This window comes from Scleropages formosus, chromosome 17, assembly GCF_900964775.1.
Source record: "Scleropages formosus chromosome 17, fSclFor1.1, whole genome shotgun sequence".
NCBI classification, from domain to species: domain Eukaryota; kingdom Metazoa; phylum Chordata; class Actinopteri; order Osteoglossiformes; family Osteoglossidae; genus Scleropages; species Scleropages formosus.
In genome coordinates this window covers 24,580,155-24,606,308 of record NC_041822.1, presented here as the reverse complement: position 1 = coordinate 24,606,308, position 26,154 = coordinate 24,580,155, and the positions used below count along the sequence as shown (strand labels likewise).

Sequence of the window (26,154 nt, the reverse complement as noted above, 5' to 3'; positions counted from 1 at the left end):
AAACAAATGAATCCCAGACGTCCTTTTCCCCCTCATTTCTGAGCTCTTTCACCGCCTCTTTGTGGGCCTTTTCTTAACCCGCATCTTACGACTTCAAGCGAATATGGGCTGAAGCGGCAGTGACAAAAAGACACGGCTCAGAACCATTAACAAAAGGTCAGTATGTTTATGGATTGCTTTATAAAAGTTACTATATACAATGATACATAATCATGAATTCACAAAAATATGAACATATCGTAGCGCAAGACAACAGATACAGAGCACATCAACCGTGGACAAAAAAAAAAGTGTAAAAAATAAAAACTAAATTGTACATTTTAATGCAGGCCTGTAACCATATTAGTCACAAAAAATAATAAAAATGTCTCAGACATTAGATTTTTCTTTTATTGCAAAAATTCCAACATCCATACCTTTTAATGCACGGGCTCGTGCGAACGCGCTCGGAACGGGCAAGAACGGCACGGATGGAAAGGGGGGAAACGGCAGCGAGCGTGACCGCAAACACCGTGGAGCTGGTGTGCGGTCCTCCTCCGGACGCCGCTCGAACCCTCGGCTTCGGCGGCAGGTGGAGGGGAACCGGTTGTGCGTTAGACTCCGTCCGGGAACGACACTCGCGGTTCTCGCGTTGCGCGTCTCCGCGTGTCTCAATTCAGCTTTTATTTCTTCTCCTCGTAATAAATTAGACCGTCGAGGGAGCAGGTGAGGGCCCCGGGGGGGTCGGGGGGGGGGGGTGCCTTTCGCTCACAGCAATCGCTCCTCCTCTTCGCACCCCCGCGGCGCCTGTACACACAATTTACATCGGGGGCTTGACACAAGCCGAACTCGTTGCAACGGTTCCCCGCAGCAAACTCCACAGACGAAAATATTCACAATTACTATTTACAGGTGAGACGTTACCGAGAAAAGGGGGTCGGGGGGGAAAAAGACGACGTTTCCACAAGAAACACTCTTTCCGAGGGAAGTTATGGATTCATGTAACGTGAGGCGTGCCTATGCCTTAGAGAAACAGTCACTTTCACTTTCTTTTAATGCTCCCTGAAAAACACCACCACTTTAAATATATTTTTAAAAAAAAAACGAAAGGATCCCTCCCCCCAATTCAGAGAGATAAAAACTCCTCGCATACAAATGAAGCTGTACAGTATCCATGGCTACATGGTTTAAAAAGCCCCGCTCTGCGTGACCCCTGGGAGCCCGAGGTGCGACGGATTCACCCGGGTTCCGGGTCACAGTCCGGGGCCCTTGGCGAGTGGGGCTCCAGGCCCTAGTGCATTAGTAACAACAGAACGTCGACGACGACCGTAAAAGTGTCGCGCGAGAGCGACCGCCGCAGACCTTCACTAGGCGCTCGGACACAGGAGATGAGGACGTGCACTCTCCCACCTGCTGCTACGTTAACGAGCACCGCGTGAAGAACGTGCCACGGGAAGGGGAACGTGTCAGAAAGGCTCGACCCCTAGGAGCATCCAGGGCTCCGGAGTCCTGCAGGTTTCGGCATCCGTTTAAATCAGCGCCCGAGTGACGCCTGGACCGCCGGGTGAGGCGGTCTACTGTCCTAACAGCTACATGGCTAAAGGAGTAGACAGCCGTGAGTAAGAAGAGACCAGGATGATGCTGAGATTCTGGGCCACAACTGCAGATCTCTGGCATAACCTCTCTGGAGTCTGGGTTGGGGGTTTGAAGGGAGTTGAGGTCTACAGGGGAGCTGGGGGTTAATAGAGAGCAGGTTTCTGGGTTGGGGGTAGAAGACGGCGTTTGAGGAGGGTTGGGTAGGAGGGTTTTTTTTTTTTTGACTGTTGAGGATCAAGAGCATAAGACTTTAGGTTGAGGGTTGAAGGGGTGCTGATGAGAATATGAGGCTTTGGGGCTTTGAAAGGTTCACAGGATGTCTGACAGCTACACGACAGCAGAGGGTTACAGGAGTGCAGGATGATGGGGGGGTTACTAGGGTACTACAGATTGACTGGGGCTACATGGTTGAGGGTTACAGGAGTACCCATGTACAACGTGATGATTTAGAGGATAGTTGAAGGTTATTTTGAGAGCTGGGATTCACTAGAGCATTGATGGTTAAGAGAATGACTGGGATTAGAGGACGGTTGAGTTGTTGAGTTGAAGGTCACTACAGTATCGAAGGTTGGAGGTTGACTGAGGGTTAGTGTTGAGTTGGGCGCTTGATGGATAAGATGACGGTTGAAGGTTACTGGAGTTGGGGTTCACAGCAGGACCAGGCTCCAGGTTGGGGGGTTCAGGAGAGGGTGTTACAGGAGTGCAGGTCTCTGCCAGCCAAATAAACGGTCGATACACTGAAGCTACTCAACGTTTCCCTTTCTGACTTCGTTGTAGCACCAAAGGTTCCAAGACCTTAAGACTAAATCACTGAAGCATGGACTGGTGCCAACCGGGTGAGAGGGGTGGGGGGGGGGGGGCGTTGACATCACAACCAGTGTTACTCTTGCAGTTTTTAAGCGCTGTGCGATAGACACTAGTGATGAACATGCCCACGAGCCAATCAGCAGCCAGGCTGGAGCAGCTGTGGGGGGTGGGGGTGTAAATACACAAGGTCCTCCAAGGACCAGCCCAGCAACATCTCAATGTGAATGGAAGATATTTCCTTAAGAAGGGACAGTGGTACCACATCTCTAGTCTTAAAAACCATCCCGGCCACATCCAGGGGCCCAGGGGTCTGAGCAGACCTCCGAAACAGCACCAGACCGGTTCTTGGACACGAGATGACCGGCGAGAGCCGTTCAAAGACGGAGGGAAACAAAGGGAACAGAACTGCCTTCCTGTCGGTCTCGTACTTCCTCAAGAACCAACAGGGGCCGCAAAGTATCGAATACTGCGCTTGGTACTCAGCAAGGTCTCCTTGAAACGAAAAATCATCCAGACCCACTACACGTAATATGACCCATGACCCATTAATGAACAGATTAACGGAACCAGGACCAAAGTCCTGCCTAACAATCTTTGCAGCCTGAATCTACTTTCACTTAGGTGATACTTGAGTGACCATAAAATAAGCTTATTGATCAGCAAGACAAACTATAGTGTGGCAACACATGTGCGTAGGAACATGCTTGCAGCTGGCAGGTAGGACCCATCAGATCTGCTCACACCACTGATTGAAGCGCAGTGCAAACAGCGAGTCCATCAGCGTTGCCATGGCGACCCAAGTCACATGTCTATTTCGTCAAGTCAGCCAAGGCCAGACCCCTTCACACCAGTCCGTACCGTACGCTACACTGTCACTTGAGCAGGAAATGTGGGGGAAATAGCAGCACTGCCAGAAGGGAGCTCCACCGTGCGGCAACGAAGGTCAGCGAGGCGGGCGGGTGGAGATCTGGACGGTGGGATGAAGGGGCGGCTAACTGGGAGCTGACCAGGGCAGCAGGAGGTATGATGAGTACAACAATTAGTGTTTGTGCGGTTGTGCAGTGGAGAAAATTCGGGACACACGTCAAACCCTTGTCGAGAGCACCTCAAACTGTAAACAGGCAAGGTGAAGGTACGAACACATCAGCCGGACACCCGCGCAGCAGAGAGCAAGGCAGAAGGCAGCCTCAGGGATGTGTGCGATGCGCTGGCAGAACCTCCTTCCCATGTGATTCTCCCTTGTCCCACTGGGTTTGGGCTCTCATCCACACTGGAGTTCACTCCCATGAGCCTGTTCTGAAGAACTCTACTTACAGGATGTCCCTCATAGCAAGGACACTACTGCTTGGTGTCCCCAATGTTGAAAGATCCTATGGCAGGGTGTCACTTAAGCTCAACGGCCCGACTACAGCGTGTCCCAAAGCTCATGGACCCTACTTGTAGGGTGTCCCAATGTTGAATGACCCTACTTGCAGAACGTCCCCAACATTGATGGACTCTACTTGTAGGGTGCCTGTAGTGCTAAAGGATCCTACTGGCAGGGTGTCCCCAATGCTGAAGGCCCCCGCTAGTCCACCGTACTGAAGCAGGGTAATAGACGATGCCTCCCATGCTGCTTTAGATAACCCCAGTGCTGTCACACTTTAGGTCAGGGAGACACCAGTGAAGCCACATTTTCGTTCAGGGAGACCCTGATGCCACGAGGCCCTAGGTCAACAAGGGTGAACCCAACGTGGTCACGCTCTAATTCAGGGTTCCTCGGCAGTTCTCCGCCCCACAGAGGCAGGGAATCTTCTCATCCTCAATGGGGAACTTGTAGTCGTAAGTGATCTCCTCGTTGACGCTGATGGACTGCCGAGAGTATATCACAATCTTCTTCTGCGACTCCACCGTGATGACCTTTGCATAGCAATTAGGCTGAAAGACAAAGAGAAAAAAGTCTACATTTTCATTTTTACCCCTTCAAGCATGCATCTCATGGACGACTGAAGTGAGCACCATGATCCCCATTCGCTCCTGAAAGGACATCAAGATTCCACTGTCAGCAGCAACCAAAACCTGCACTGGTAACACGGTGTCTAGCCCAAAATGCTACATTTACTAAGGTGTCACTGGTAACCCTTGTAGGTAGACCTCAGCCTATGCAACTTCCGATGATCTGGACTTGCGAGCGCAGTTCCATTAACCTTATGTTATTATTTAAGCTCCAAGGTTGGGTTGTAATGTAGAAGGACGACCATCTGTTGTGGGATAACATCGGCCGGTTGTGCTGCTATAAAGGGACCACATTTCGTCTTGTGTGGGTGTCTAGCAGTGTATTCTGGTAGCAAAACTTTGGGATTCCCTTCCCTTCAAGTTAGTCTCACAGCACCTGGGTGGTGTGAGAGGACATGGGTTCGATCCCTGAGACTTAGTCTGTGTGGAGTTTGCATGTTCTCTCCGTGTCTGCGTGGGTTTCCTCCTGGTGCTCTGGTTTCCTCCCATAGTCCAAAGACATGCTGCTCAGGTTCCCCCATAGTGGTTGAGTGACAGAGTGTTTCACTGATGTATGAATGAGTTACCCTTTGTAAGTAGTGTATCTAGCAGTGTAAATCACCGCGGTGAATAAGGTGGTGTGGGCTGATAACACTACATAGAGTTCATTGGAAGCTGCTTTGGAGAAAAGTGTGTTAAATAAATAAATGTAAATATATGCAAATGAAAATGCAAATTTAAAACGGCTAGAAAGGTTTAAAAAAAAAAAAACTGAGGGCTCTAATGGTGCTGAAAAGAAAATGCACAAGAATACAGATTCATGAATGTAAATGTAAATAGTGCAACATGAAGACACTGCTCAATTTATATCAATCTATTATTTTAAAATTAAGTACTACGTGAAATTAGTGAAATAATATAACAGAGCCGTTACACAATGTAGCATTCTTGCGTGTTAGTGTCTCATTGTTTCCTACAACGCAGTATAATGACCTTACCTGTTCTTATATTTAATTTTATTATCACACACACATTTTCTGAACCGCTTGCCCCATTCAGGGTCACGGGGAACCGGAGCCTCCTCGGCAACACAGGGCGCAAGGCCAGAGGGGGAGGGGACACACCCAGGACGGGACGTCAGTCCGCCGCAAGGCACCCCAAGCGGGACTCGAACCCCAGACCCACTAGAGAGCAGGACCGTGGTCCAACCCACTGCGCCACCGCACCCCTTCAATTTTATTATCTCCGCCTTAATTAAATATTTTCGCAGACTTCCCGCAAAGTCCGCTGTTTTATACTGGTTTCATCTTCGGCAAAATTCGTTACTACAGCGCTGCTTGAAAATATCTGAACAACTGAGTCCCTTAAGCTACTTTTACCATGAAATAATTACTGAATGAGAATCAGTGTTTCTCATGTGACATAACAGGTGTGTAATGATCGGTTCCATATGTTGCTCCCTTTAGAGGAAACCGTGTGTCTAGTAGAAACACACAAGTAGTGTAAAGGTGTAAGAATAGGTGAAGCCCAAGTTGCACTGGTTAAAGCAAGTAGGTAAGTAGAGTCAGTTGTCTAAATCATAGTAATTTATTCATCTTATATGTTTATTTTAAGGTTTAACACTGAGCCTCCCTATGAGGTTCACATACTTTCAAGCAGCACTGCGTATGGTTACCCAATCGCTTCGATGCTGCTCTGTATGTCAGATACACCCAAAGGAGCATGTGCCGTATCGAATTCCATCTACATGCGGATGCACTTGGCCAGTAAAGTTAATGTAAAAATACTACATTATTAACACCGAAGTCTGAGTGACACGTTTATAGCTCGCGGCTGAATTCACACGGAGGGTTTAGCAGCGAGACAAGTGACGATGACTACGAGCGCGTCTTTGGGAACCACTCGCGGGATGAGCTGGAGGAGATCAGAAGGATCGCTGGATGTGGGGACGAGCAGCAGGTTTGGGCAAAGCCCGGTCTCGCGTGCCACTCACGTTGCAGCTGTGGTTGATGAAGCGAGCGAAGTTGCCACACTTGGTGGCGTCGATGATGGTGTCGTGGTCCACGCGGAACATGTAACTGCTGCCGATGCCTTCGTCCTCGTACCGCTTCTCCCGCATGTCCGCGATCACCTGGAGGAGGAGGACGGGGGAAAGGCGGTGAAAAAGGCGGGGGAAAGGCGAGGCCCCCGACATGACCAGGTACGGATTCAGCGCAGTCTGTCTTACATCCTTTACGGTTGCGGTTGGGTCGTGGATAGCAATGGGTTAGGGTCGGGGTTGAGTTTGGGTTTAACCCGAAATTCTGCCCCTGATAATCCCAACGAGCTCGACTTGCTGCCCCCTCACCTGTCGGATGTTCTGGCCCACGTACTCGATCACCATCTCATCCGCCGCGATGGGCTCCAGCGCGAAGAGGCCCCAGTCGTGGATGTTGCTCTTGCAGAACCGGATCTTCTTCTTGCGGAACTGTCATTAAAAACAACGATAATTTAAAAAAAAAATAAAAAAACCCAACAGAGAGGTAAACTGACCCTTTTTCTACGCTGAGACAGTCAGGAGCCCCAGTGAAAAAGGAACATCAGCTGCCGCATCTGAGAGCTGAAATAACTAGCACTGCTGTGGAGTCCTGCCGTTACCACGTTACCACGTACCGGTGACACCTGTTCCAGACACATCGTCGCTTCCACGCCACACTATTGCTGTGGTGCAGAAGTTCCCAAACTCGTCATTATGACCCAAACGAGGGCCTCGGAAAAGAAATATTAGTGTCATAAAGCGATTACTTTGCTGGAACATAAGGATCATTTAAAGAGTGATTGATGAAGAATTACTGAGGAAAATATACTGTTCATAAACGCTTAATAATGTTCTAGCGGTTCATGTCAAGCAGAGCAGCGAGGGGCCTGTTGTACAGTAACACTTGTACTGCAATATTATAGATGGAGCTGGATTTTCGCTATTTTGAATTTACCGAATGCGCTGTTAAATATTTCATTTCCATATGTGCACAACGGTTTCAAAACAGTTCCCTAATTGAAATGTATTACTTTTAATTTATTTATATATTTCACGTATACTTGACATCTTTATGGAGCACAGTGACAGTGACAGCGGCAACCTTCGGACGTGAAGGTCACAGGTTTGAATCTTGCTTACAACTGTAGTACCCTAAAGTACCTTACGATGGATGGATGGATGGATGGATGGATGTAACCAGCTGTATAAATACAGGAAAATAGTAAGTAGCTCATCAGTAAGTCGCTATGTATGGGGGGGGAAATTTAGCAAAACAAATACATGCCAAAATTTCCTTTGCATTCCGAATAATTCAAAAATATTCTATAAAAAAAAATTTGTATGCGAGAAAGTCGAGAGTAGTTACTGCATCTAACCTGTCAATTTACCTGTGGTTCTTGATCAATTTTACTGTGCGTGGAATCAAATGTAACAACTAATAATAAACTGCAGTCAGGTTTCATTTTCATATAAATTTGTTTTTCCACTAACCCCAATTAAAATCTTTGAAAACCGTGTTGTTATTAGTTCGATAAAACTGTAGGAATAAACGGGACGTAATGAAGCGACCGGTCGCGTAGCCGCTTCGGGATCGTCGCGACCGGACGAGGTAGCGTTCAGGGTCGTGACCAAAGCGGTTCCGGAGGCCTCGTCTTAGCGCAAACAGGCAGTCGAGGAGAACGGCGGCGTCCCGAGGGGTCGACTACCTTAAGCTGGTTGAACTTGAGGAGGTCGCTGTCGCAGCTGAAGGAGGAGAGGAGCCGGCGCTGCTCGGACCGGCGCTCGGACCCCGCCCGCGTGGTGGTGTGCGGCTGAGCCGGGATGCTCATTCCCTGCAGGCGTGTATGACGATGTGCACTTAGGTCACGCGTGTACAGAAACGGAGAGGATAAACACACGCTGCAGCTGTTCTCAGACACACACAGACACACACTAGTGGGAACAAAGGCCGCCAGCTGACCTGCGTGTCCTGGGGGGGTTCGTCCGCCATCGGTCGGTTGCTGTTGAGGTATTTGATTTTGTCCTTCTTGTCGATCTTGTAGTAGCCCTCGCTGCGGGCGCACCCGGTCATGTGATCGCGTATGCCGTCCTCTCGCTTCTTCTTCTTCACTGTGGGGATGCTGGTAGGTGCCCGGGAGTTAAGAGACGGGCTGGTATAACGGGAGAGACCGGAATCGACAACCGCCCGGAACACAGCAATCCAAGAGCTCAGCCTGTCCGTTTCCTTGCGACTGATAGATTGCAATACATAAGATCAGTCCCAATTGTCCAGCAAGAGCACTGTGCCCTCCACCCCGCCCCCGTAGCAGCCTAGCAGTTCCACTCCCGAAGGGTCCAAACTCTAAAGCCTATATGATACAATGAGCTCCCTGTGTCCCTCAGAGCTGCTGAATCCCTCCCGCATGCAAAAACAGTCTCAAACCCATCTCTTTGAGAGCCACTTCTCTCCTGATCTCCGGACAGCTCCATAAATGAGTTCAACACCATCTGCTATGATTATCGATGTATCTGATATTTGAATTTGACTTGTAAAGGAGCTAATGGAGGGATGTGAACTAGCAACATGGTGGTATCAAACTATGTGCCCATAATCCAGTGAGTATGTGTCTAAAGCTCTTTGACCATTGTTGAGAAATCACCGTTTACACTGAATTTGCTATATTTTGGAATGTGTCTGCTAAATGGGTAAGCGTACACGACTTTACATTTATAACTCTGCACCTGAATTTCAAATCGGTTCAACTAAATCAACATAATTAAAGTAAACATGCAGTGGTATCATTCTCTATTAGTGTGCAATTCATCTTTTTTATTTTAGATGTTGTACTATATTTAAGGTTGTGAACCTACTCTTCTTAGAACGACGAAAACCTCCGCAACTCAAGTCACTCAGATCTCCTCTGGTCCTACAGGTGGTAACAGTGGTACTCCACTCCTATTGGCTGGCTCTAGAGGTCAATCTGCCAATGGACCGTTGAGAGCAGCAAAAGGATATGAGGATGGGGGACCCACAGAGTGTCGTTCAGCCAATCGTTGCCAATGTCTTGCTGCAGCATCTTGTCATAGGTGACCTGCAGGAAGCGGATGTCCTCCTCATCGATGCCCTCATTCCAGATGTCGTAGAGGATGGTCATCTCCTCAAATTCAGAGCGTGGGCGGAAGCACGGCGTGGCGGGAGGCGGGGACACCAGAGGCTGCGTGGCCAGAAGGAGCAGCTCCTCCTGCCGCCGCCGAACCCTCCGCTGCGGCCTCAGCACTGGCTCCTCCTGAAGAGATGGAAAGATGTCTGCTTCTGCAAAGGGTGTGGCATCCTGCGCTTTTGGCTCCTCCCATCCTTCCCGGAAGTCCAAAGTCACTGTTGAGGGGTCCGTGGGGCAGCCTGCTGCTTCTGCCGCTGCTGCGGTTACCTCTGGGAACAGTTCTTTAACCGGGAGTTTAGGAGGCTCGGATGGGGGCACGTCAGCTGCCTGCGGCACCTCCTGGGGAGGGACAGCCACTGGTGTCTTCTTGGTCTTCGGACGCCCTGGTTTCCTCTTGGGCGGCGTGACATCAGGCGGAGCAGGCGGTTCGCTAGGTGGAACGGCGGGCTGCTCCTTCGGCACGGCGGTGGCATCTAAAAGGCTCTCGAGCGGCGGAGACACGGGTGCTGACTGGGGGGACTCCAGCTCGTCGAGACCTACGGGGACCGGGGTCGGGAGGGGGCCCTGGGGGGAGCCGCTGGGCGGTGGTTCTTTGAAGAGCACACGCTCCTCTACGCTGTCAGAAGAGGACTTCCTGTGGATGGGGATACTGAAGGCTGTGGCAGGCACGTCAGGGACGACAGGGGGTAAGGTGGGTGTGAAGCTAAAATCCCTCCCAGGGGTGCGCGGGACCCCCGCACTGAGGCTGGGCGACTGAGATGGGTACGAAAAAGGGCTGCCCAGGACCTGGGGCGAGATGAGACTCAGGCTGCTCCCAGTGAGAGGGGCGTCGCTGTCCGGCGTCATGGGAACCGTGTCCGTGCTCTGCGACTTCCCCAGGCTCGCGACCACCTTACCCATCAGGTCCCTGCCGGGAGTGCGGGGAACGTCCTCGTCCACACCGAGCTTCCCAACCACGGGGGGGTCGGGAGGGAGCTCTGGGGGCAGCAGCGAAGGTGGGGCCTCAACCGCAGATCCGGCAGAGAGGTGTGCGAGCGGCAGGGAGGAAGGAGGCTGCAGTTTGTCGACGGGCTGCTCCGTTTCCAGCGAGACTGCCGCCTCCCCTCCTGGTGTGCGCGGAAACTCCTCCTCCACAACGGGTGACGAGAACTTGTTCTTCAAACGCACGTCCAAGTCGCTATCGCCCAGGGAGCCTGTTGGGGTGGGTGGCCACAGAGTCCCGATGTCCTCCAGACTCTCCATCTTCACCTCCGGGAGGTCCGGCTCCACTTCGATCTCCGGCTCCTCGGCTGATGGGGGAAGAAAAAAAAAAAAAAAAAACAACATGTGAGCAGAAGGTCTTGCAACCCAGGTGTGGTTCCAAGCCCGTGAGGGAACCCAAAGTTCGGTGTGTGTCTGCCAGCTGGAACTGACTCCACGAGCTCCCATTTAGCTCACTGAGCAGCATCGCTTCGCCCACCATGCTGACATCTACATTACACGCTGCCCTCTTTGTGAACCCCTCAATCGTCTGGAAACCCCATCTCCCGAAGGGACTCCCATTTGCAAGCTGCTCCTAATTACTCTGCTGGCGTTATCTAATTGAAAGATAAAGGCAGCAGACCCAGTGGACTACAGTAAACAGTGTAAACATACCTGGGAGCCCTTTGGGTGAGGGAGGCCGGAGATCGAGGCCCTGCTCGGCGGGCAGGAGGTGAGCGACGGGGTCATCCAGGCGTGTTCGCATGGCACTGGCTGCTTCCTCCGTTTCCAGGAACACCCTGTGCTGCTGCTGCATCTCAGGCTCCTCCTCATCCTCCATGCCGATCTCGGACACCGCCAGCAGAGCCAGCTCCAGCTCCTCATCGGGGGCCGCCGGTGCCGTCGGGGTGGCCGGCGGCTTTGGCTCCGCCTCCTCCTCACCTGACGACAACACCCGAGGCTCCTCCTCCTGATGCACTCGCTCCTCCTCGTCCTCATCCTCCGCATCAACATCTTCCGTGTCTACGTCTTCCGCATCTTCATCTTCCTCCTCAGAGCTCGAGTCGTAGTCCGACGACTCTTCGCTCTCCTCCGAGGAGTCCGAATCAGCCTTCGAAGAGGCGGTGACGTCAACTTCTGGGGGGTCAGGAGGAGAGAGATGAGTAAGCGCATCGAGAGGCCGTGATGCAGAAGAGGCAGCTCAGGGGATGAAGGTGTAGCAGTTCGGGACCCAGACTGAACTGCAGAGACTAGGGCGAGTCGTATTTCGGTGAATTGCCACTTATCGACACACCAAACAATCTGATTACCTTCATCAGAAGAGTCTTCCCTCTCGCTGGAGTCGGAGCTCGCTCTGTCCTCTTCGTCTTCCTCTTCTTCCTCTTCTTCATCATCACCGTCGTCTTTGTCATCACCCTGAAAGATGGAGAGCAGACCAGTTTTCCCTGAATCAGAATCTGCCACTTACATGGTGTTGGGGTGTTAACCAGGGGAAGCCAAGTGTACCTTAGGAGAAGAGAGTTTCTCTGAAATGTCAGACTCCTCCGCCTCTTCATCACATGACGAAGATGACGACTCCTCCCCCTCCTCTTTCCCAGAAGTCTCCTCTTCCTCCTCGCCCTCGCTGTCTAGCTCCAGGGGCCTGGCGTGTCTCCGCCGTGCCACTGCCACGTCCCCTTCCTTTTTGGTGCCGTCAGCCGGGAGGTCAGTGGGGTCCCGGTCCCGCTCCGTCTCTGGGGACGCGTTCGTAAAGAGTTAGAAGAGAAGTGGTTCATTCCCACATGTCTTTGTCAGGCTCCTCAAGGAAAATCATCAACATCATCATCATCATCATAATCTGCAAATGGTCAAGTGACATTCAGCGAAAGGTTAATGCAAATATCCCCCAATTTCTTCACAATTGAGGTCCGGTGAAAATTTCAGCTGGTTAAAATTTAAAAAAAAGACAAACTTTTATTATATGAACTTTGAACTATATTACAGTTAAAACTAATTCAAAATGTGTAAAAATGACCTTATGCTGTCTCCACAAATTCCTATTAAGCTCCCCCTTGACCAATTCATTCAACAAACGTGTTTAACGGTCCATGTCATGCTATTGAATACCAGCACTCAGGAACACCAGACATGAGCTGTAAACACTGTGGAAATGAGTTGAATTAAGCCAGTCCCTTAATCGTACTCTGCTTGGTTGAACTTTACTGCCCCCTATGGGCTGGCTGGGCAAACACAAGTAGTGTTTTTCAGCTAGAGAGAAATAGCGCATGTCTCATTGTGCCATTTACATTATTTCTTCCTGAAGAACGCACTACATTAAAAATGAACTAAATTAGCCAAGGTAGATCGACTTCTGCCTTTTACTAGATGACACAAATACCAGACACTTTCCACAAGTCATTTATATTCAACGCTTGTGTTTGTCGATGTCTAAAAACTTGGGAAGAGATAAGGATCTCCAGCCTCGGTGCCCTCACCTTCATCCTCCAGTTCTTCGTCTACAGGTGTAGATGGCCGGGCCCTCTTGGGGTCTCCTGTGGAAGTGGAGTCGGGGGGTTCTTTCCTCTTCACCTGCAAAACACAAACACTACAGTTTGCACCACGGCCGCTGACGTCCTCCACCCAACACGAGGGCACTCGAAAACACGAGAAGTGCTCGTTTCCATGGTGCTAAAATGCAGTACACACAAATAACTCTTTTACCATGGAGATCAAGCTAAACAGGAAGTGATGGATCCATGACGTGTGTGGCTTTGCTCCCTCTCAGGAATTATGTCTGATACCACGATACTGCTGGTTCACATCCATCAAGCAGCTGGCCGACAGGAATGACATTCAAATAGCAAATATATAGATAATCATGGCAGATGGTTTTGGACTCATTTATGTGGCATTAGCTTGATGGCAGAGGCCAGAAAACCAAACAGGAGGGAGTCGCAATAGTCCAGCTTGGCTATAACTACAGCTAGGACCAGGAGCTGTGAAAAAGACCGGGTTCTGAGAAGGTTTGTTACACAGGAGATCCTCTTCATGTCTGGGATATGGCTTCAAAATGTTAGGAGAAGCAGATCCTGGAGTCAGATGTCACTCCCAAAGGCTTCACTGTCAAAGTGCACAAGACTGGCAAGTTGTTCTGTTTTATACACAGGTCACAAAAGGTGAACAAACCAGAAGAGAGATGGGAAGATCTGTCTTGATTTGTACACGTGGCCAGCCATCAAAGTGGAGATGTTAGAGACACATCCTGCAACGCGAGAAGGTTTCTCTGTTGGTGGAAAGAGGAGGAAGAGCTGCATGTCTTCTATAGTAGTAACGGGAAAAGCAATGAGAGGCAATGACAGAGTGATGGAGAAGAGTTAGGGGCCCAAGCACTGAGCCCTGTGGAACACATGCGGAAGCAGACTAAACACCAGAGAGGCAGCCACCTGGTAATATCTTCCTGACAGTCAAGCTCCAAACCATCTCAAAACATGATCCAAAGATTCAATCCTTTCCAGTGAGGTAAGGAGGATCACGTTGTTGACAGAGTCAAATGCTGCAGAGCTGGAGAAGAAGAGTTGAAGGGGGAGGCAACTGTAACAAATTGGAGAGGCTTTTCACACTGCAAGGAGACCAGTCTTGGTGGCAACACTATCTTGAACCCAGACTACAATCCACGGAGGAGAACATTCTGGGCAAGGAATAGGGATAGTTGATTGTACTCTTTGTATTCAAGGATTCTTGGAAAGGAAAAAGAGAAGGGGGTTCAGTCTATAATTTAGACCAAGTATGAGTCTTAAAAAGGTTTTTTTTTTTTTTTTTTTAACAGTTGTGAGATGTTGACAGTTTTGAAGGCAGATGGGAAGCAAAGATAGATGAAACAAAAGCAACCCCGTTGCAGAGCAATGGTCATTAAAAGAAGAGAATGGACGGGGTCAAAATAGCAAGTGGTGGTTTGGTGAGAGAGCAAGACGCAAGAGATGTCAATTTCAAAGAATGGTTGGGATGCAGGAAAAAAGGTCTGGCTGGGAATCCAGGGATAGAAGCAGAAGTTGGACGTGCAATAATCTTTGAATTAAACTGGGAATGAATCAACCATTTACGATGGATTGGAACCTCTGTGAGATGTAGTGTTTCTGATTTTTTCTACAATCCTAGACTTTTACCTAGCTTTCGTACTGTATAAGAATCATTAAGTAAAGAGCCCAGACTGATGATCAAACCTCAGACTAATGGCAGGAAGTACCTTGAAGGAGGGCAGCCGGATGGCTCCACGCAAACCCATGCCCAGACCCATGCCTTCAAAACCGAGACCCTCTCCCTTGTTCCAACCCTCCAGCAGACTGGAGGCTAAGGTCTCTTTGGGTTTGGGCTTCTCCTTGTCCTCCTCCTTTCCGTCTCCAATCTTCACCGGGGTGAGCGAAGCCTGTGCAAGATGGGTGAAACAAAGTAACGTTTCAATCTCTAAGAAGGACAGATGGAAACCATCAACATCTCAAGCATAAATTCACTTCTATATTGTCTCCTAGAGGAAAGGTTCAAAACTGCAGTCACACAACCAGTCGCTTTAAACAAGGTCCTGCTCTACCCAACGTCATCCAGCTGGTAATCAATCACCATGTCGATCCCGTTGATCTACACTGGCAACGCTAGAGACACTATTTATTCTGCTCTAGTTTTTCATAATGCTCATCTGTGTCAATAAAGGAGAGGAATCTACACTAAGAATTCGGTCAGAGAGTAAATCATTCACAAAACTCTTCCACAGAAAGTACCAGAAAAGCCCAACGCAAAGGAGAAGGAAGGACCCATAACCCTTTGCCTGGGCATTCTCTCCATGACCATGGGGTCTCACCTTAGCTGAGCGCTCCTTCTTGTCCCACCACTCGTCGAAGGCTCTGAAGGCCACAACTTCCACCATCTTGCGATTGAGATCCCTCTTCATGATGGCCTTAAGCTCCTTCACGATGACCATGAGCACGCCGTCCACCGTGGCCTTGTGTGGGTCTTCCTTCTGGGGCTCATAGCCTGGCGGCGGCACGGCGGGGTTGAACTTGGGGAGGGCGGGTAGGGGCCAGGGCTGCCCGGGGCCCATGCCTGCAGATGGCCCGGCCCCTACCGGGAAGGAGCGGTACGGGTCACCGAACGGCAGCACCCCGCCCCTCGCCGCACCCAGATAGGGGGGGTACGGGTAGGCACGCTGGCCCTGCATCATGCGGCTCAGCATCTGCGTCTGCATCTGGAAGGACATGTGCATGCCGCCCGGCCACTGGGGCAGACAGCTCACCAGGTCCACCTGCATCATGGGTACCATGCCTTGGGCGTACGGGTGCAGCGGGTGCAGCATGTGGTGGGGGAGCACGCCGGGTGGGCCGCGCAGAGGGGGCGGCGGCGGCGGCCCGGGGACAGCCGGGTGGGGCGGCAGGTGCGGGGGCAGCGGTGGGTAGGCCGTCTGGGGCGGCGGCAGCGGGGGAAACCCGGGGGGTGGGATGGGGATGGGGCCCACGGACGGGCTGACCACCAGGCCCTTGACACAGTCGCCGCTGGTGATGGGCGTGCTGGGCATCTCATCGTCCGAAATCTCCATGTCCTCGCCGGAAGACTGGTGACCCTGCGGAACGGGCAGAAGAACATCAGGGTCTCCATAACGGCAGTGACTCGCGTACCACAAAACTGACACTTTAAAAAGAATGTAAAGAGGAGGGCAGCACAGAGCTTTACACTTTCTCCAACCCTCGATGGGGTAAGACCTCCAGGAGACCTGATGAGCGCACTAGATGTTTCGAAGGCCAACTCACGTTATTACACAACCATGGCTGCCAGCGCCGAGTTCACGGCCCAATCATCCGCGCTTTAAAATAAGCCGGGATGTTGACATAAATCGATGCGGCACCGACTACAAGCACCAAACATTACATTTTACCATGATATATTACTTCACCGGTAGCGAAGGCAACTCCATGGGCCTGGCCCCACCGTCCTCATCTTTCTTAAAGACAGACCCAGGTCAAGGAGACCCCTCTCTTATGGCCCATCTGACCAAGGCAAGATAATCAAATACCTATCCGAAGGAGATTTACCGTCAGGGAGCTGGAGGGGAAGAGCTGTTCTGGGTCGGGACTTTCTCTCTGCATTTACCTACATTGATCTAACAGTCACTTTTCGCCAAAGCGGAGAAACACTCAGAGTAAACAAAAGCACATCACACACAGAGATTTAGACACGGACACAGGGTTACTGACGCGGTTGTTTTTGTCTGACAGCACCGTGTTGCTGGTTCACATCCCTCCAGTAGCTCCTAGAGAAGTGACACTCAGATGGCAAATACATAGATGACCATAGTAGATGATGTTGGACTCATTTATGTAGCGAGAAATCCTCACAAAGAGATGCCTTGAGATGCCTCTCAAATGTGGGAGGAGGGATTCAGCAGCTCTGAGGGACAGAGGGAACTCATTCCTTCACACTGGGGACAAAACTGAGCCATTAAGCAAGAAGCTGCAGCGTCACTATTTAATGCTTAACTCTTTACGATTTGGACACAAACGCACAGACCAGAACGGGCAGTAGACGGATCGCGGTGGAGACGAAGACACCGAGTGCAGGGGCGCGAGTGGCAGGACGTCCCGTCCTCGGAGAAGGCGAGTTTTCCCCAGGACAGTTGCTCAGAGCGAGAGGACACAGTGCAGGTGGCATAGTAGTTAGAGCTGTCAGAAGGTCCTGGGTTTGATTCCCAGCTCTGGAAGGTATCTAGTGTGAGGACACTGAGGGCAACTTGCCGCCCCACCCCCCACGCCAACCCTGGGGGGAAGGAGAGTGACAGGGTGCAGGAGCACTTCGAAGCCACTTCTGTGGGAAGACAGGGGTTCTCGTTCAGAGGGGTCGCGGAGACGGGTGCACAGCAGGGCTGCGACCCAACACACCCCCACACAGCTGTTATCTGTGGCTCTACGCTCCCGTGTCCCCGTCTAAAACTGCAACTCGCGCTGAACTCCCCCCCGCCCCCGGCTGTTCAGCTCACACCCCCCAACACCCTCACCCTTCCCCCCTTACGCTGACAGCCCTGTGGCCGGAGTCCAGACTTCCACAGCTGGGGTCTCCCTTCAGAGGGGAGAAATGCCCCCCAACCACTGCAGACCCCTCCCGGAAATGAGGCCCCTTCCTGACAAGCCCCCCCCCCCCAACCCCCCCAGAGACACACACAATATTGTTTTACATGCAGAAATTTTATGAGTATGAAAAGCAGCGTAAGGAAGCATGTAGCTTCGCTGGTGTGTGTGGGGCATGTTCCAGTCACGTGTGCTGCTGAGCGAACATAGAAAGTGAACCATGTCCGCTCTGAAACCATGATGAAAAGTGGCCCCAGCACCCGGGAGAGGGGGGAGGCCAACCCCAGGGGACGAAAAGGGAAACTGGAGTGAAAGTTTCTTCTGCAAGAAGCCGCAACACACACACACACACACACACACACACACACACACACACACACACACACACACACACACACACACACAAAGCCAGCATGAGAGAGACGGCAGGCCAGATGAAAACAGGTTCTCCACCGTGTTCTTGAGCACGGTCACACTCGGTCAAACCAGGTTAAGTACAACAATGGTCATCAGCAAGCGATGGGCAGAATATCTCGTGTCGGAGACGATGTCTCTATGTCCATCTGTCCACATCCACTTTAGGGAGGGTTCTGAACCCACCACGGTCCCACTGGTTTAAACACCACAGTGGGTTAAAGTCAAGTTTCTGAGTCAAGCTCTGCGGTCAAACCACAGGGCTTTAAAGTGCCTGGCAAACTTGATGATGGACTCCACTGATCTAGAATCAGAATCGAACCCCTGCAAAATCCAGCAGTTCAGCCGTGATTAATTCACACCCACATCTTCCTCAGATTCGCAGCGCATGTTACATGGTGAGCAGGGTAAATTACCGCAGTCGCGCTTCTCATCAGCACTCTAACAAGACCCCCGATGGAGTCATTTGCGTTCGCAAATGTCTTTTATTCACCTCCCTTTCAGAAGCTGAACGAGAAAGCAAAGCATTTCCTTTCCCTCTGCTTCAAAAATTAGCATTTCATCTGCATGATAATTCCGGTGAATCTACGGTCACCTTCTACCTCAACTGAGCTTAGTGCAAACTGTCCCACAAGAAGATCCCTCAGCGAATGAATGTCTGCTTCTCTCCAGCATTCGCAAAGCGCTCGAGACGAGACGCGTGCTGCACCTCCTGGACCAGGTCTGGGAAATTGTCTTTGGGAGCCGAACATAACCAGTAAGACCTTCCCACATCTCTGCAGGTCCTTTGGGGGGGGGGGGGGGGGGGGGTGCGGTTTTGAAAGCTCATCTCCCACTTTGCGGCAGATAGAGGGACAGCATGTCCACTGGCGAGTGACCTCCCCCTCTCACTCAGAACTGCTGAATCTCTCCCTACATTTAAACAGGCTCTTAAAACTCACCTCATCTTCTTCCATGATCTCTTAAATACGTGTTAATGTGTAGATGTTCAGACTCCATAACTTGGAGATCATAACTATTGCAGATAAATCTTCATGCAGCTACTAATGTAATTTAGATGTTTTAATTAAATAAAGAAAAATTTAAAAAAGTAATGAGAACTGTGAATAGGAATCGTCTGGGGGAAACCAGAGCACCCCAAAGAAACCCACAAACTTTACTCAAATTGAGACAGATCCAAACCCATGTCTTAACGCTCAGCCAGGGAGCTACGGGGCACCAGTGCTACCTGCTGTGCCACCGTACCGCCACTTTACAATGAGTGTAAACTGCAGACGAGTGTAAAAGCACACACACGTAGTATGGGGAGCAGGGAGGTTCTCTTACCACATCCATTTTGTCTGTGGGCGTCTGGTCCCCCGAGACAGAGACGCTGCCCTGCCCCGCACCTTCCTGGTTCTTCCCCTGTGGGTGGGTGTCGCTGGGCGGCGGAGCCAGGGGGCTTCGAACCAGGGAGCACGTTCCTGGGATGGGCTCGTCCTCGTCCGAGTCGGGCAGCGGAGTGGGGCTGATGTCCTCCAAGCCGGTGCTGGAGGGCCGCGACACCGGTGAAGCCCTCAGGTGGCCGGGCTGGGAACCGCCCACGTAGGGAGGGATGGGGGAGAGCTGGGAGGATGAGGACGAGATGGGGCTGCCCTCCATGCGCACCTCCGTGTCCGAGTCACGGTCGGGCAGGAAGGGCAGTTTGCTCCGCTTCTCCTTGAGCAGCATCTCGATGCGCGAGTCCAGGCTGTGGCGCTCCGACTCCAGGGTCGGGGTCCCACGGGAGGGGCAGCGCTCGGGGGTCTGGCTGGCGGGCACCGGGGGGAAGGACTCAGCCGCGGGCGGCGGCTCGGGAAGCGGTGGCGTCTCCGGTTTCTCCTTCACCGGCACAAAGTCCACAGTGGGGGCACCGCTCAGCGAAAAGGGCTTGGCAGCAGGCGGGGGCGGGGGCAGTCTCCTATACTCGGGCTCCCGGGGGGGCGGATGGGTGGGCGGTTCCGCATGGGCATACATGGGAGGCAGGGGGGCTTGGTATGGCGAGAAAGCAGATTTGTAGCTGCTGGGGGCAACGGGTGGGGCTGGGGGCGTGGCTTCCGGCGGGGGCGGCGGCGGGTGGGATTTGAAGGCGGAGCCCGAGAACGGGGCCGGCTCTGAGGCGCGGTAAGTGCTGCTGGTGCCGTGCACGTAATGCCGCTCCGGCCGCCGGTTATACGCATCCTGGAACTTGGTCTCGTGCCGCCGGCTCTTGTAGCCCCCCGGGGCGTCGCTGCGGCTCAGCTGGTGCACCGGCGTGCTCTGGCGGCTCGAGTAGCTCGAGTCCTGGGAGAAGGGCGTGCCGGCCAGGCGGGGCGTGTGCGGCGTGCCCTGCGACTGCGGCGTGTGGCCGAAGCTGCTGGGTGTGTCCTGCCGCAGGCTCGAGTACGCTGTGTCCAGGGAGAGGGGCGTGTGCGTGCTGTTGGGGGTGGCGGTGCCCCCGGCCACGAGAGACCCGCCCTCGGCGAGCCTCCTTCCCAGGTCGCCGGCCTGAACGGGGACCACAGAATGCAACGAGTCAGTTTGGTCACCACAACTAGCGCACATACCAAAGGCAACCCCCCGCATGTCCTCTATGTCTCCTGAAGATGACACTAGTCGCTCCGAATGGACACAGCGTTCCTTCACACACAGGATGAAGGAAAGGCCGTCAGGGTAAGGATTGACAGCCTGATGCCCCGTCGCCCCGGTGCGAGGTCACACGATTGGCTAATGACACCAGGAAGGACTGGTGACTCGCTGCGGATGAGGACACTTTCACTCACTGCCATTTGTCTGCATAGCGTCCCCAGTGTGACCTCAACGACCCTACATGGTCCCTGAAAAATCACAGCGTGGCCTACAAAAGCAGCTGAAACCCTCGTTTGCATCTCTCCAGCAGGTGAGCAGATCAAAGTCCCAAAGTGTCGCACGTGAAGCGGTGGCGCTCGCAGCCTGACACACACATCAGTCAAACACAGACTCCAGGTGTCCATCGTTACGATGCTCAGGTTTCCGGCGCCACTCACACAGCTGCGCTTAGAACAACTGTGAACCGCATGCAAATAAAACATCGTCGCGTCGTTCAGGCCCCCGATGCAACCGCCGCAGACAACAACGGTAACAAGGAGAAACCCAGAGAGACGCGAAAAGAGAGAGCAGGTGATGACCCAATGACAGCAGTCAAACGGAGTGACGGTGATGGGCAGTGAAAGAGAACAAGAGACCTGCTGGGGGATCTGTTGGGTTAAAAGGGGTGGCGAGGGAGAGCTGGTGGTGTAGTAGTTAGAGGTGGTTGCAGGTTCGAATCCCACCTCTAGCTGTACTAGCCTTGAGCAAGGTACTTTCCCTAAATTGTTCCAGTAAAATTATCCAGCTGTATAAATGGGTACGTAAGTGTAGGTACATCAACGCTGGACGTCACTTTGGAGAAAAGCGTTGGATAAATAAACACATACGATAGAGTGTCACGCAGCAGAAGGAAAAAGGGAACAGATGGGTAAAGTCCCCTTGTGTCACTCCCTTCACCCCCCATCGACTGGCGACTCTCTGAACCACATCCGAGTGACAAACCGCACCCCCTGAAGGGGACTGGAGAGGAGCCTAAAATTCCATGGAATTCATTCTCACAGGTGATTTAAAAAAAAAAAAAAAAAAAAATCAAACTGAGGGGGGTCTTACCAGCACAGTGTCCGCAAGGCTGGGTGGAGAAGCGTCCCGGGCCTCCTCACCCCCCAGCGGCAGAGTCCAGGGTGTGTAAAGACCGTTAATCAGGAGCTGGAAGTACCGCATGCGGTTCTCACCTGGAGAAAAGATGATAGAGTAAAAAGTGATGTTCAGTGGGGCGATGATGGCGGGGGCTGGACTCGCCCCCTGCTGGGATCCCCTCCATTCTGAAGAAGGACCAATTGGATCAACCGAGAGATGTGACACCGTTTGCGGGTCGTGGGCCGAACGCTGCCAGGTATCAATGCACAGTGGTGGGTCCAGCCCAGGTACGCGGGCTTCAAGCACACACCCCACGCTGTTCCGCGCTTAAATATTAAATGTTACAGACGCTCATTCACACACCTGACCAGAACCGGGCTACAAAGACAAACACTGTTCACTATCAGAGTGCATGAAATATGGAAAGAGAGCTTTCAGGGGGCAATAAAAGGTCTGCAACCTGATAACAGGAACAATCAATTCCACCTCCGTGAAAATCCAGCTCGAAAATATTTCAATTGGGCCAGAAAAGGAAAAGGCCAAACTGTTTTCTCACATGTTCATTTTGTCTAATTACGATATCATACATGACCAACATCTGCACGAATGACAAATCCAGGTGAACCGAGTAAACAGCAAAAACACAAATGCTTTCTTCAAAGAAACGCAGCTGCCTGAAAACACATCCTCCCCACAACAGTGAACCCGACAATACTTCCTCTACCCCATAAAGTGGTTTTCCCTGTCTGGTGATACCATCTGTTTTATGTCTTTTGTGCACATGACTACAAAGAATAAAAAAAAAAAAAAAAAGGGACAAAAAAAAACTAAGCATCATAAACAATATTTTACTGAAATGTTCACAACTGTTAAAAGTAAACAAATTAAATCATTTCATTTGATTACAGGAAATTAAATATATATATATATTATATAAAATCATAAGTAAATTGTCAGGGAAGGATATTTAAAAGCAGCTTTATTATAAATGTAAAAAGTCTATAAAATATATATAAGTTTTTATTGATAAGCAAAGTTAGATCTGATTTAGGAGAAAGAGACACAAGAAAGGTCACAGAAGAGCCACAGGTTGCCATTTCCCTTTCCAACAGCACAGAAGGATCTAATTGTCCAATTTGGCAAACAGATATAAATGTATAAAACCAAAACATCCATTACAAAAAAAAATTAAACTCACAATAAAGCTCCTTAAAACAGTTTCCTGATTTTGGATCATTTTTAAATCAACTAGGACTTCCCCCACCCCAACTGGTGTCATTCAGTTGAAGAGTGGAAGCAGGGAAAGAGGGGTGACAGCCAGTGGGACAGCCCACTCTGTTTCCAGGCAACGGAAGACTCTTTCCACACGTGATTTCAAACACACATCCTCTACATCACACACTCATGGGAATGAGGGCCAGCGAAGAGACAGACGGTGGGCATGTGCTCACCTTTAGGGTCCAGCTCCACATGGATCATGTTCCCCATGACGGACGTGTTGTGCAGGTTCTGCACCGTGTCCTTAGCCGCCTTCACGGAACCAAACAACACTTTCGCGATCCCAAGATGCTTCTTGTTCTTTGGGTTGTACAGAATTTCCACCTCTTCGATTTCCCCAAATTTCTTGCACATGTCTGTCAAAAACCCCTCTCTGATGTTGTCGTTCAGCCTGGCAAACGTCACCTCCTTGGGAGGGACGCGGCCCACGTAGCACTCGTCGACCTGGGGAGGAAAGGGCACTTGAGCATCGAGTGCTGTCGAGAATCAAAACGCGTGCGCCACGCACACACGCGCACAGGTCCACAGCAGTCACCTGCTGTTCCTTCACATATATTAGAGGGTAAAAAGGGTGAAGTTTTTATCCTTGGCAGTGTCACATTCCTCATTTTTCCCTTCTATGTTGGACTGACAGCTCCGGTGGAGACATCTGACACTTACCGTGATCTCAGTGCACAGAGATTGTTTCGAAGTATCGCAACACATTTTATCAGAGTAAAATAGAAAAAATTGGGAAAGGGCGAAAAACAGACATTCACACAAAGATCACCTTGAACTTGGGCACAGGGAGGTCCGTCTCCTTGTACTTGGTCCAGAGGCGGCCGATGCGCGGGTCTCGAACCGTGTCCACCGGGGGCATCCCTGTGTTCTGGGAGGGTGGTGAGAACGGGAGTGGGTTTACAAGAATGTGTTAACCGATAAACTTGTGGAAGAGCACGGCGCGCGCGTCGCGTCCCCCCCCCCCCCCCCCCCCAGAGCCCTCACAGACAGTGCACGTGCATTTCAGGGAAAAAAATAAATAAACCAATAAACGACAATAATATTAAATGGAAAAGGCGCCCCGATCGGCTCATGTCATGTGCCGGGTGAGCGAACACTTTGATACGTCCTCAGCACTTTGATACAATGTGTCTGGCAGGCGCGCGCGGTTCGCGCTCCGCTACTTCGTGTCATCCATGGCAACGGCGCGCGGGGTCTGCACGCGTCTGCACGCGTCTGCACGGGAATGCACCGATGTGCGGGGCAGCCGGCGCGCGAAGCCGCGCAGCGGACCCGAACGGCGACAATCGAATCGTGGGGGAGGCGCGCGCGCGCACACACACACACACACACACACACACACACACACACACACACACACACCGGCACTTACGGGAACGCTGAACGTGTGCCCATCGTAGCGGTACAGCTTATGCGATCCCTTCTTGAGCGCCGGGTCGATGATCAACTTGTAACTCCTCCAGTGGTGACTGCGCTTCTCCCCCGAGCCGGACACCGGGGGGGTGTGCTCCAGCCCGTTCGCCACACCTGCACGCATCGCAAACATCATCACACACACGGACAGAAATATAACCACAGGACACAGCGAGAGGACACACCGCGGGTGCCACGGATCGTCCTGCTCAGAGACACATACACACACACACACGCGCTCGATCGATCGATCGATCGATCGCTCGCACGGCAGCGGCTCCTCCAACATGGGGGCTCAGCGCTGCTCCCCATTATGGAAACAGACAGAAGAGAGGGGGGAAAAAAAAACAGCAATCTCACTTGAACTCTGCTTTCTGCCGTGTTCTTCGTGCGCCCTGCTCCTCTCGCCCGCCTTCGACATGATGCACCTTTTCCCGTTTGGTTTTTTCTCTGCCGAAACGGAGGGGTCTTTTACATTCCCCCGATTACATTACATGCTTTTAAAGGATCCTGCCTCCTTTTTGCGAGCCAACGCATATTGTGTGCCTCTGCTCGGGATCCTCAGTCTCTCCCACAATACACCGCGGCCGCGCGAGCACACATAGCGACGACCGCACTTTCGGCACTCGCCGTGCACGACGTCCTCTTCACTACAGAGCGCCTTTTCCCAGAGCATATCAAATATCAATTGATATGCGTCGATCCGGGAGAATCAGACGTACCGCTCTGGTCAGTGGCACGTTCGATTATGAATTAAGGTTTCGAGAAATGTGTCGAAAGTGCCGCCTCTGTTCACGCCAGCAGGAGGAAACAAGATGGATAGGAGCCTGGAGTAGGGTGAGGAATCACCACTGCTCTGGAATAGCAGTCCTGTCAGAGCATTTCTTTTTTTTTTTTTTTACATGACTACTAAAATGTGTGACTGCCTCGACATGGGGATCCTGTATACGGACTGCGGAGATTATTTAGAAACAAACGGAAAACAAAAACGCTAATTGATTAAATCAGACCTTGCCAGCGAGTGGAGCCAATGAATGACAAAGGCGGCTCCATTTCGCCTTTCCGCCAAGGAAAGCCAAGGACAAAGCTCAGAGTATCGCTATTGTAAATTATTGTGAAGGAGAATTAATGTTTTCTATTTCATTGCGGTGGGTTTTTTTTTTCGGATCCGCGGGACGGAGACACTGTCTGATCTCGCGCAGCGCTCGGCGATTGGCTGGTTAACAGCGCCAGGAGCCGGCAGCCAATCACATGGCAGCTTCCACCCCGGCTCGTGTATTAGAAGCCGGAGCGAGACTTCCTCCAACAGAGAGCGGAGCGCGAGGCGGCCGACCCGTCTGGCGGCCATTTTTCCGCTGCGGAGCTCAGTGGCCAGTATGGTTCTCCATGGTTCCAAAAGGGATCTTATATCTGCTTTCCATCGTCTCTCTGTGGACTTCACCACTGTGTTGTAATGTTTGCACCATTTAAAGGACATGGGAAGAAGGAAGATTAAAAAATGGGACGTTATCACTGACATTTTTTCCCTTCCTGGAATCCATCTTTGTCCTAACTAGGTCATGGCACACCCATACCTCAGAATTTTGTTTCTTATCTTAAAACCTAGTGAATAAACTTTTTTTAAATGTTTTTTTTTTTAAAATTATACTAATATCATGCAGTATTAATATAATTAGTGATTATGTAATGTTGTTGCACTATTGACCCTGCCCACTACAGTGGCCAAGTCTGAATAAAGCTACATGTAAGTTTTTTTTTCTTTTCCTTTAATCTTTCTTTATGAGTGAAA

General features: G+C 51.3%; 1 protein-coding gene across 1 annotated transcript; it reads right to left on the bottom strand.

The window, feature by feature from the left end:
• Nucleotides 1-3: 3 nt before the first annotated feature.
• Nucleotides 4-26,154, bottom strand: LOC108921845 (histone-lysine N-methyltransferase SETD1B-A-like). Its single transcript, XM_029259378.1, has 18 exons — nt 24,726-26,154; nt 24,325-24,479; nt 23,722-23,820; nt 23,126-23,396; nt 21,648-21,769; nt 19,299-20,477; nt 15,305-16,060; nt 14,696-14,875; nt 12,948-13,041; nt 11,980-12,206; nt 11,784-11,889; nt 11,149-11,610; nt 9,369-10,802; nt 8,334-8,500; nt 8,080-8,205; nt 6,704-6,823; nt 6,350-6,487; nt 4-4,299 (listed from the first exon to the last, which is right to left on the bottom strand). The coding sequence occupies exons 1-18, from the start codon at nt 24,784-24,786 to the stop codon at nt 4,126-4,128; spliced, it is 5,871 nt and encodes a 1,956-aa protein (XP_029115211.1). The 5' UTR covers nt 24,787-26,154; the 3' UTR covers nt 4-4,125.

Coding starts and splice junctions, on each gene's coding strand:
- LOC108921845 (XM_029259378.1), bottom strand. CDS start 24,786: ATGTCGAAGGCGGGCGAGAGGAGCAGGGCGCACGAAGAACACGGCAGA. Junction 11,611..11,783: donor GGAAGACTCTTCTGATGAAG/GTAATCAGATTG, acceptor CTGACCCCCCAG/AAGTTGACGTCACCGCCTCT. Junction 6,488..6,703: donor TGGGCCAGAACATCCGACAG/GTGAGGGGGCAG, acceptor CTCCTCCTCCAG/GTGATCGCGGACATGCGGGA.